Source organism: Austrofundulus limnaeus, unplaced genomic scaffold (assembly GCF_001266775.1).
Source record: "Austrofundulus limnaeus strain Quisiro unplaced genomic scaffold, Austrofundulus_limnaeus-1.0 Scaffold374, whole genome shotgun sequence".
NCBI classification, from domain to species: domain Eukaryota; kingdom Metazoa; phylum Chordata; class Actinopteri; order Cyprinodontiformes; family Rivulidae; genus Austrofundulus; species Austrofundulus limnaeus.
This window is the reverse complement of record NW_013952776.1, coordinates 153,951-166,648: the sequence shown is the minus strand read 5'-3', so window position 1 is coordinate 166,648 and position 12,698 is coordinate 153,951. Positions and strand designations below refer to the sequence as shown.

At 40.3% G+C, this 12,698-nt stretch overlaps 1 protein-coding gene across 1 annotated transcript in view; it reads right to left on the bottom strand.

The window, feature by feature from the left end:
- clip1b (CAP-GLY domain containing linker protein 1b) overlaps positions 1-12,698 on the bottom strand; it is a gene marked incomplete in the record, with an annotated part of 106,130 nt that overhangs the window by 65,416 nt on the left and 28,016 nt on the right. Inside the window, 3 exon segments of the mRNA XM_014023516.1 lie at positions 4,894-4,997; positions 9,479-9,676; positions 11,069-11,270. Of these exon segments, the coding sequence (XP_013878970.1) occupies positions 4,894-4,997; positions 9,479-9,676; positions 11,069-11,270 (504 nt within the window).

The window sequence follows — 12,698 nt, the reverse complement described above, 5'->3', positions numbered from 1 at the left end:
ATTTAAAAGCATGATATAATACCTTTAAGTCACCAAGGACGATAGATCGATTGCTTAACAGGAACTTTCAGTTTCATTATGAGCGGACTATGATCAGAAATAACTATCGCTCCATGATCACATTCACTCACTAAAGGTAAAATCCGTTTATCAAGGAGAAAGTAGTCAATCCGTGAATAGCTCTTATGAACAGGGGAAAAGAATGAATACCGTCTCAGGGTCGGATTTCGAAAACGCCACTCGTCAACCAATCTATAAGTGTTAAGAAATGAATTAATTGACTGGACCGATTTAGAGAGAGAAATCTTTCCCACTGTACTACGATCGAGGGATGATAGCACACTGTTCACATCTCCCCCAATTATGAGATTATGTGTTGAAATATTAGGTAAATTTGAAAAAAGCGTATTAAAAAATGTTTGGTCATCCCAATTTGGAGCATATACTGAGACTAAAATGACTGAAAGTGCATATAGTTTTCCCACCACAATAACATAACGTCCAGCAGCGTCCGTTTTAACACTGGATGCCGTAAATTGCACCTGAAGTATTATTACTCTTTATGCTCCTTGCTGCACTGATAAATAAATCACTAACCAAGATCTGGACAGAGCCCCTGTGAAACTCTCATACATAGAACAAAAAAAGGAATGTTGTTCCTTGGAATAAAGTCTAAAATTAAATCAAGAMATAGCGCGGGACATAAAGCTGGAAGGTTCATTCCAACCTGACAGTCATAATGGATTGATGAGGATTGGGCCTGCGATCAACGCCGGTCCTCGTTGTCCGTCGCTGAGATGATCCTCTTTTTAACGTAGTCCATTGCTTTATTAGCATCCAGGAACTCTTTGTTTTCCTCCCCATGAGAGATGCGGAGCCGTGCAGGAAAAAGCAAGCCGTAGCGAACATCTCGTCGGTTGCCAAGGAGCCTCCTCACCTCCGTAAACGCCGCCCGAGCCCTGGCCACAGCGGCTGTGTAGTCAGATGTGATGATAATCGGAGCCTCCTTAAAACGAAGATGGCCATGGCTCCGGGCCCGACGCAATATTTCCACACATTCTTGATAATAGTGCAGCTTAGCAACAATAACCCGRGGCTTATCGCCTGACTTGTTCCCACCTGGAGAGCGATGGGCTCGGTCCACCAGTGGCTCTTTATCCATCTGTAGAACCTCTGCTAGCAGTTTAGCCACTGCTGAAGTGGAGCTGGATTCTGGCATTTCAGGAACTCCAATAATTAGCGCATTGCACCTTCTCATGCGCCCTTCCATATCGTCACACTTCTTTTTGAGCCCATCGACTTCTTCTTTCAGTTCCAACATGGTGGTGCGTAGAGTAATAACCTCATCGGACTAGGATGACAAGCCATCCTCCACCTCTTTAACGCTGTGTTTAAGGTAGTCCAGGTCGGCGCGAAGTAGCATTGTGCCGTTAGCCACTTCCGCTCTCACCGCTTGTAGCTCTCCTTTAATAAAAGTAAACTCRTCAGCCAAAGCCGCTTTTATTTCCGATTTCATCACAGCAGAGTGATCGTTTTTATAGCGGCAAGAATGTCAGACTTCAAGGAGAGTGCGTCCAATTCACCGCGGGAGGGAGAAGGAGGTGCCGAACATCCGGCTTTAGCTGCAGTCTGCTCCGGGGTGGCGTCGGGCCTAACAGCCACAGAGCTAGAATGTTTGCCTTTCCTCAAGTTTGTCGCCATTCTTCTACTCTTCCAGGCAAGAATCACTCAGGGGTCGAGTCCGGACAGTCCAAATGCTCAAAACCGCAAGGACATTTAGTAGAGAACCATAAACAGAACAAGTCGGAGCGGGAGCCCACGCGTCACACGTCTTACTCCTCCACCATCTTGCCCCTCCCTCCAACTGAAACCAGAGAGCGTTGGCAGAGAGGAGAAGGTAGAAATGATTCAGCCTGTAACTGAAAATATGGATGGAGGACCTCAGTTTAGCTTGTTAGTTTGTCGCGCTAGCACCAAGCTAATACATAAGACAGTGTAGCGTCAGTGCTAAAGCTAACAGGCCAAGCTGAGGTTCTTCTTCCATGAAGCAGCTCTGTTGTCCTCCATCCATATTTTCAGTTCCAGGCTGAGTCATTTCTACCTTCTCCTCTCTGTCAACGCTCTCTGGTTTCATTTAAGAGTCGATCATCATATATTGTCCAAGATTAACCTTCAGGGTGGATATAGCTCGCTCACACCGAGGACCTATACACGTCATCATTTACCCAGAATGCTTTGCATGTAAATAAAATGGCTCCATCCGTGTTAAAATATATTTTAAAAAATTTACAAAACTAAAAAGCCTACAGGATTTTACAGTTTTTTACAGTCCTACCGTAATACCTACAGTATTTTACAGTCTTCATTTTACAGTTAAAATATATGTTTATCAAATAAAGTCTAATGTTACAACTAAACGGGGATCCCTTTAAAGAAAGATCTAAATATTTCTCATCCCTCATTGTTTCAAATCTGAATAATCCAAAACATTTCTTTAACACCATTGACTCTTTAATTCATAAATCACATATTTCTGATGAATTATATCCTGAGAGTTGTGAATTATTTTGTTTTTATTAATAAAATACTGTATCTATCAGAGCTCAAATTGTGCAATCTGCCTCTTCTATTCCGTATGAACAAGTAAATCACTTTTCAGTTCATTTAACCTCATTTCTCAGGCTGATTTAGCAAGATTAATCAACAGTATGAAATGTTCCACTTGTTTTATTAGATGTCTTACCAACAATTTTTTTCTGTAACTTCTGACAGCAATTCCTCCAATTCAGCTTCTCTTACTTGCAGAGCTCCCCAAGGATCAATTCTTGGGCCATTATTATTTTCTATTTACATGCTTCCTCTTGGTCTGATTATTTAAAAATTCAATATCTCTTTTCATTTGTATGCAGATGATTCTCGGGTTTATTTGACTATTAARCCATTTAACCTCTCCACTCTCAATAGACATATTTTCTGTTGTGGTGGCACGATTTACCAAGAATGCAGAAACAKGTTGGAATAAATGCACAGAAAGTCCGCGTGTATGGCCGTCAAATGATTTAATTTGAACAACAACAGAGCAGAAGTCAATCAGAGAAGTCTGTCAAGTTGTGGCTGGCGCGTCAGTGCAGAGCAGCCGATAATATAACATCCTGTGACATGCTTACAACCAATCGCAGTTCACCATGTGTGAACCATCTAACCAATGACAGGGCTGTCAGCCCGGAAACACCTTATCAAAATAAAAGAGGTCATGCATCGCTGGAGTCTTTAAGTCTGGGCCGATAGATTAAAACAGCCGAAACTAGTTATCATGAGATATGATTACTGGACAGTATGAAGGTAGAACAGATATACATAATTATTCCATAACAATGTATTTCAGACATCGAAACTTTGATGCCTGATAACCATGTTTTACTTAAAAATTACAAAACTGGTGGCACTGTGGCTCAGTTAGAGCTGATGCAAAAAGGTCAACGGTTCAAATATGTTGTTTTGTCAGTTGAAATTATTGTAATTTCATGAGTTGGTTGATTATAATATTTTGCAGATTATGTATAAGCTCATGAAAACATATTACTCGTAAATATTGAGTCAAGTTTTGTTAAAAGAGAGAGCTGTTATAATCTTAAGGGGATTGAGATGTTTGTGAAGCCTAAACTTCGAACCAGTATGAAGGAACGATGTGCGTCAATTCAGGGAATAAGATTATGGAATAATCTGGAAAGTGCTGTTAAAAATGTCAGATCAATGTTTATGTTTAAGAGAATGATTAAGGTTGGTTTGTTGAAGAAATATGAAAAAGAATAATGTGTTCTCATATAAATTTTGCTTGAGGAGGATTATTGTTATTTTGTTTTGTTCTGTTTTTACTACTCAACGGCTAATTTGTTTACTTTACCTTTTTCCTAAAAAAGGGGCAGATACTGTAGGATTTTTTCCTTCTTTCTGCTGCCTTGCATTGTATTTTTGATATTTTATTTATTGTATGTAAAATTTGTTTTTTTATGGAATTATTATTTACATTTTTTGTAAATTGAAGATTATTTTGTTTGAATTTATCCATTTGTGAAAAAGGGGCAGACATTATAAGATTCTTTCTTCTTCTGCTGCCTTTCATTTTATTTGTGATTTGTGTTTTGTTGTATGTTGAATTTATGTTGTTTTGTTTTAAATGAATAAACTTTATAATAAAAAAATAGGTTGCAATAGAAAAATAATAAAAATTAAGTGTCCTTGCTGGGAATTGAACTCAGATTTACTGCTAAGTTAGAAAGTTCACTTAACAACTAGGCCAACACACTGATGGTGTTGTGTCTCTTCTGACAGACAGCTCCTGCCTAGAGCTAATGACAAAGGTGAGGGCAGACTGAGACTCTGCCCTCAGTCTGCCCTCACCTCTGTCAGTAGCTCTAGTCGACGAGGCTGCCATTATAACAGTGCCACTGAGACCTCTGACCATCAGCAGAAGCAGCAGGGATTTAAACCAGCAACCCACCAGTTACAGGACAACTCCCCTAATGCCCTGAAAAAAGCTCCAGCTCCTTTATTCTGCTTGAGGAACGTTAACACCCATAAAAGTAAAAAGCCACAATGTGAACTGGAGGAGCAGGATTGGGAGGAACAGTCTCTCTGATCTGAACCTGAGTTTTGTACACTTCCGAGAAAAATTTAAACGCTAGTTCAAGCTGAACCCTCCAGGTGAGGGAGGTCATCAAACTGAATGAGCTGCTAACACAACCAGACAAACAAACACATCACACACAGCTGCAGGCAAAAACCATAGATTTTTTATTTAAGGTGTTTGATAACATGAGTTCTTGTTGCAAACACTGTAGACTTTGCCAAGTGTTAACAAACTGTATTGAGAGGGCTGACTGGAACACCCACCTCTTTTCTTCTTCCAGTTGATTGACAAGCTCCACTTTATCTCGATCTGCTGCTTCTACCATTGAACGCAGCTGATCCAGTTTGGCCTCCATCTCCAATGTAAACTGTAATATACAAGAAATTTAAGAATCAATTTTAAATCCTAGCACGGACCCCCCTCCCTCAACATCACCTACTCCTCTAATCCCACCCCATCTTACCTCCCCCCTATGTGTTATCTTAAGCTGTCTGCTCTCTCACAAGTCATTTTTTGTGCACATGACCCTGTGTTTCTGATGTAAACAGGATCAGAGCAATTTTTTTAACTCAACMTTCCTCTTGTGTATTTCTAGCAAGCTGTTAAAGGTAGTGCAACTGTCTCTGTTGCTACATGACCTGTTCACCTGTTCCCCCATGTTTGTCATGTATGTCTTCTTGAATGGGTGTTCTTAACTGTTTGTACAGCGCCTTGTGAATTTATTTCTGTGAAAGGCGCTATATAAATAAAACTTTACTTACTTACATACTTACTTAAATCTGCACACTATGTGAGGTCTCAATAATTTGTTGATGTCTATGGAGAGAYTCCCGTCGTATAACGGGAGCATGCATGAACAGCAAAATTTGAGTGCACATTACACGATTTAAGTGTGCACATAAAAGATTCATCAAGCACATCAACAAGAGATGCATGGCACATGAACAGCTCGCCTGTGAATTTGAAATTTTAGACTTTCATATGTGTTCAATATGTTCAAGTTTGGTGAAAAGGTGGGAAATCAAAGCTTTACCACATTAACTGGGTTACAAAAAAAATACATTTCTGACTTCAAACCTACAGTACAATAAAACACATGCTTACAATGACATTACTGGGTTCCAGAAATGTAACACATACAGCTGAAATAAACAACTTAAAATGAATAGATTGAGAATTTATCAAAACAAATATATATTACCGTAAAAATACATGTCACTCAAATGTTATTGTGTGCGCTCAAGTCTTGACATGAAAATAGTAGTGTGTGCACTGTTTTGAGTGAGCTGTGATATGAGTGATCTCAGAACAATCCATATTTTTGAGGGGCAGATAAGTTAACACGTGCCTACCACTAAACAAAAGACAAATACAGTTTTTATCATCAGATTGTAGACTGTTGTACAAGGGGTTGAGTCACTGAAGGAGGAAGAGCTTTCCGATATCGAGATGATGTCGTCGCTTACCAGTTTTTCTGAGTTGCTAAAACACAAACACAAAACCCAATTTTCAAACTACTTTCACAGAACCTCTGATTCTTCCTGCAAAACCAAACTCTAGCCCCAAAATAGTTCAAAATGTGCTCAAAACTGAACAATGTTGTCAAATCAGATCTCGAATAAATCAAAAGATCAAACACTACTGAGCAGTCAGTACACACAACAGGAAAAAAAGAACACACAATAAGATCATGAAGCTTTTGAAATAATCTTTACAAAGGAAAAGGCATTTCCTAAACAAAACACTTATTTATCACTTGTAGTAAAAAAATAATAAAATAAGACAGCAGCTGTCTATGAAGAGGAAGAAGGTGGACTTACAGGAGTACACATCTGCTGTTCTGGGGTATGTGGAGGACGTTACCACCACAAAGGCAGTAAGACACTACCCAAATCAAAAACCCTGGCTAATGCAGAGGTCCGCACTCTGCTTAAGACCAGGAATTCAGATAAGGAGATGCTTAATCATTAAGGGCAGTAAGGATAAATCTGACTGCAGGAGTGAAATGGGTAAAAGATGCATATGCCACCAAGATACAGGGTCACTTCACTTCCCAGGACCCACACAGCATGTGGCAGGGCATTAAATGCATCACAGACTGTAAAACCAGAGGTGCACAGTGCCTTGACGATCCCTCCCTACTTGATGCCCTTAATAGGTTCTACAGCCGTTTTGAGGATTACAGCACCTTCAACAGCATCACACTCGACCCTGAACAGAAGAAGAGTCCATCTTGGTGAGCCCAGCAGAAATGAGGAATACTCTCCAGAGGATAAACCCTCACAAAGTGGCTGGTCCTGACCACATCGCAGGATGAGTTCTGAAGGACTGTGCCAAACAGCTTTCTGATGTGTTCACGGACATCCTGAACATCTCTCTCTCTCACAGGCAGCAGTCCCCACCTGCCTTAAGACAGCCGCTATTATCCCCATCCCAAAAACCTCCACAATCACAAACCTAAATGACTATCGGCCAGTAGCTCTGATCCCAATAGTCATGAAGTGCTTTGAAAGGCTAATTATGGCTCACATTAAAGATTCCATAAACATCACTGTTGACCCACACTAATTTGCATACAGGAAGAACCGGTTCACTGAGGGTGCTATCTCCTCTGTGGTTCACACAACTCTCACTCACCTGGAGAACAGAGACTCTTATGTGAACCTGCTCTTCATGGACTTCTCATCAGCTTTCAACATCATCATCCCGCAAACACTGGTCCAAAAACTGTACTCCCTCGAACTGAAATCATCCCTCTGTCACTGAGTGCTGGATTTTCTGACAGGCCACAGTCTGTGAGAATCCGCAACATGTCCTCATCCTCCATCACTCTCAGCATAGGCTCCCACCAGGGATGCATGCTGAGCCCCTTATTGTTCACACTGCTCACATACAGTATGACTGCTCAGCAAAACACACAGACTGCCAAATAGTGAAATTTGTGGATGACAAGGCTGTTGTTGGCTGTATCACCAACAATGATGAGTCTGGCTACAGGCAGGAGGTGGAACGTCTGCAATCGACATTATTTTTTCCACACTGAGATTGGAGCGAGGAGAGAGCAGCCGTCACAGTAGAACTGTCGTGGCGGGCAGAGTTTCTGGGTCCTGGGGGTGGAATCTGATCTGCCTGGCCTCGCTCTCTATTGAGGATGTCTAAGATGTGTTTATAWTCCGATTTATGATAATCAGATTCCTGCTGATTGGCTGTGGAGGAGTCCTAGTTTATCGGAAAATGAAAACGATCCTGACAGCAGTCCGGGTCTGTGAAAAGCTGTCAGGGACCTTCGATGGGATCTCCCGTACTGCAAACGCACAGACTCAAATGCTGGGGGATATAAGTCGCAGACTGGATGTGATTCTGATGAGGATCACAGTTCAGCAGCGTGCCCGTGAGGAGTGAGGCTACACCTGGGTGAAGTTTCATACGGGAGAGGTGAGGTGGTAAACAAATCTGGAATATTGGCATTTTTCGCAACACAGAGACACAGATAAGGCTTAAAGAAGAGAAATCAGCCTGCTTGGCCCTAAATAACAATTACGTTTATCATTGGATCCCTGCAGCTGTGACCTTGGATGCAAGCTGATAAAACCTCCCTGGAATGACACGTGAGAAGAAAGCCTTGACTCCCCCCCATCCCCACCCATTCCATCCGTGCTCAGATCGGTCTGAAGGCCGCATTGGGTGGAGACAGAGAACTGAACTCTGGTGACTTGTGCTTTGACTGATAACAACTGGTTTGGACTCTTGAGGTCTTCGGATCGGTTCCAACACGGAGTTCTGCCCTGGATGTCACCGGCTCCGCTGAACCCTTCCCTATACCATGTGTTTTGACCCCACCCCACCCCCCTCTCCTCCTTAGCTAACTGCACTGTCGCAGAGTAGTTTTTTTGTGCATATGTTTATGTGTTTTCTGTATAAAACATAGGATCAAAGCTCTTTTTTTAAACTTACCCTTCCTATTGTGTGAGTATTCTAAACTGCAAAGGTAGCGCATTAAGTTGCGAAAGACCCTGGACATTCGTTCCCCCATGTTTGTCATGTGTGTGTTTCTCCGGACGGATGTTCTAAACTGCAAATTTCATTCTGCACTGCATCTTGATGTTGTGTGTGAATGACAAACGATTCTGAATTCTGAATTAGTACAGTGTCACTTTGACTACGCTTGCACATTCTGGTATTCCAGACTAAGTAAGCACTACAAGACTAAGCTACAGCATACCCAGAACGAAGTGATACGATATCTATTAAATGTAGGAACTCGCACACACATTGGAGCACAGGGGTTTAGTCAGGTTGGAATGCTACCATTTGAGCTACGGGTTAATCAATTAAAATATAATCTTCTTCATAGTATTACAAACAATAAAGCTCCAAACTACTTATCTCAACAGTTTGAACCGGTACAAAATCATCACTCAATCATCACTCAATCGTCATTCAGTCGTCACTCATTCGTCACTCAAGGTTCAGTAAAGTCATTTCAAGACCCAGCTGGCAAATCTTATGGCAAATCCTCCTTTCGTTATACTGGTGTATTGCTGTGGAACGAGTTACCTGAGCATATTCAGGTTACTGTACGTAAGCCCCTGTTCAAATGTCAAGTTAAACAGTTTTTATTCCAAAGYTTAATCAGGCAAGAATTGAATGATTATATTTATTATTAGTTTTTTTTTTGTTTGCTTTTTGATTATTTGATTTTTTTTGATGATTATGTGCTGGACCACAATGGAAATAAGCTTTATGCTTTATTGTGTTATACATTTATATTAATGTTACTTTATACTGTATGCAGTGCAATTTATTTGATAAATAAAATGAATGAATGAATGAATGACTTTATCTGACCTGATCCCGGCCTTTCCTCAGCAGAACCAGCTCCTGCTGCACTTCTCCCGCATGGCTGGTTGCTTTGGCGACCTCGCCTCTCTCCAYGTCCCTCTCTGCTAACAGCTGTTCAATGTGCTGCTGCTTCTCTTTCAGAGCCTCTTGAAGTGCTGTGGTGCAGGAAATCTTACGCGCGTACCGAGCAGACGTTTCTGTTAGCTGAAAAATTATACAAACATAGGCTGAAGAAAATGTTTACTTTTCTTGCTCAAAAGGTTAAACAAGATTATTAACATATTCCTACTCTCTTGGTCAAGTCAATTTACACAACATGCAATTCCACTCTGCTCTGGTCTGACCTCCGCAGTAAATACGCAACCATTATAATTAACGAGAGTATTTACACTGGCTCTGCGTGGCGGTGCAGGTGAGCTGATGGCAATCCGCCAATATTAGATTCAATACTATTTTTTCCGGATGCCGGAGCTGAATCGAAGTCAATCTACAAAGATGATGTRACACAAAAGGGAAAAAGAACAAGCACAACATCCTTATTTTCAAAATAATTCACAAAAGGCAGACTAATTTTGTAGAAATCCTAGCTATAATAATAAATATATGGGTATGTTTACACACAAATGCTGTCAAAACGTATCGTTCTGTTTGGGAAGAAGATGGCAACATGTAGCATGCAACACGTACATACACACATGAAACACGTGGATTTTATTTTGAAATCAGACGTTTCAAAAGGATGACAGTGATACAGTTTCAACTGTGTTTGGAGTCTTCCACACAAACATTTCTTTTGCTATGACTTCCACATTTATCACTGGATTTATCACYCAATCTCGCATTTCCTACAAACATTTTTCAGACCTCCTCTGTGCTTCGCACTGGAGCRGAGCGGACACCATATAAATTGGGGTGCAAACGAATGGCGGTGAACTGCGCAGCACCCCAAATTTACACTACATGCGAACCAAATCACAACTTGCAGTAGACAAGTGGTTTGGTACACAAGCTCAAATAAAACTAAAACTGCACATTTGAACAACTTTTTACAGTGAAATAGGTTTTATYTAGTCATATTTGTGCTAAGCAAATCTATTCCTTTAAGGGACAATATCATGTAAAATCAGCTTTTGAGCTTCATATCATGTTATGTTATCCTCTCATCAAAAACAAGCCCAGAGTCTTGRTTTAATACATTCATGCATGTTTGACAAATAGGCAGCCAGGCAGGGGAGCAAAAATGATCGGTTGGGACTAGAACCACCTTTTGGGATCAGCTCCTCCTCTGGGCTGTGTCGTCCTCATCACAGAGCACACCTCCCCCATCCCCCCGGCCTGCCCTGCAACCCCTGCAGGCTATCAGCAGCATCTGCTGAGCTCCTAATAACACTTCTCAGTGCAGCCCTTTTCAGATTAAAAATAKATTTGATGAAAAGGATTTTTAAACTACACCAAGCTTACGCATCACAGCATCCCCACCTCGCGTGCACACCCCGCCCARGACTCCTGGAGGCTACCGACAGGATATCTAAACTTTCAGCTAAGACACTAAACAAGGTTTTGTATCAGCTGTTATTATTACAGGATAAGTCTTACCAGTCCTGCACGGCTGGGTTTGCCACTGATGGAGGAGGTGGCTGAGCTAAGGGAGCTTATTGAGGAACCACTGGGACTCCTCTTAAGAGTGGACCTCCTGTGGGAGCTTTTTGTCTTGGTAGGAGTGGTGCAAGGGAATCCAATCCGTGTGACCTTGTGAACAGGAGCAAAAAGGCCATATCTGGGCAYGCACTGGAAATATCTGAGGGAAAATAGGTTGGAACACACAGTCAGTTTATGGAAACATTTAGATCTGTCACGTTTGTAAAGAAGTTGACCTAAGAGCAGGCAGACACAAGGACATTAAACGAAAACTGATTTGTTAAATCAACGTAAAGAGAAGAGCTGCCATGGCAGCAAAAAGCACTGAAAACAGCAGAATGAAACAACAAGGGCGTYGAGACAGGATAGGGAAATAAACAAGTAGATAATTGGAAACAACTGGGAGAAACACAAGGGAACAGGTGTGTGGGTGGAGCTGGGGAGAGACATAAAGGGAAAGAAAACACTAAAGAACTGAACACACAAGTAAGTAAAAGAAACCCATGGACAATAATATACAGTACAGTAACAAAACCCAAAGACATTAATTCAAAACTCTACAAGATCAGCCTAAAAATCTTCACATCAGTTTTATGGCTTGTTATTTAAACCATTTCTGATTGTTTATTTGATTTCTTAGGCAGCTTAAAGTATTTAACACATTTCTCCCCAACTAATGAARTGGTTGTTTAAATATAAGGGATCAGCTAAACTTTAGCACAAAGCTAAAATTAGATAATATGTAAAAGTTGAAATAGACAAAACTATATCTAAAAACTAAAATTAGCAAGACCGTAGCAAAAAGCCAAAACTAGCAAAACTGCAGCAAAAAAGCTTATACTGACAAAACAATAGTTAAATGTTAAATGTAACAAGACAATAGCTAAAAGCTAAAAGTACCACAAGAACACAAAAACAGAGCAAATATGCTAAAACAGAATTTAAAGCTAATGTTTTTCAATAATTTAAARAGATCTTCATATATTTTTCTAGGAAAAGTTTATTTAAATAAGGTAAACAGTTCCAGCACACTATTTGTGATTAAGCTGAATGTTTGATTTATTAAATGTGAAATTAACACAAAGTGTGTTTTTGAGTAAACAAAAAAACATAAAATAAACTGTCAATAGGATAATGATAGCATGAAGGCATTCACACAAACAACCATTTTAAAAAATGAGTAAAATGCAGAATTGACTCTAGAATGAAATCATACCCAGTTGTGTATTTTTTTGTTTCTTTAAGCATTATGAGCTGTGTACCTTCCAGTTACACTACACAAAAGAGAAGGCAGCTTACTAATCTGTATGGATAGACAATAGTACAGGCACAAAATACCTAAGAAATATTTTGAGTTGATGACTCTTAAAAATAAAAGTTTTTACAACTGTATTGTACAGTATATTAAAATTGGGATGTTGAATAAAATGTAAATAAAAATATTGTAGAATGCAATGATTTACTAKGTTCATAAAATATTGTTTTACAGTGACACATGGTAAACATATACTCACCGGCCGCTTTATTAGGTACACCTGTCCAACTGCTCGTTAACACTTAATTTCTAATCAGCCAATCACATGGCGGC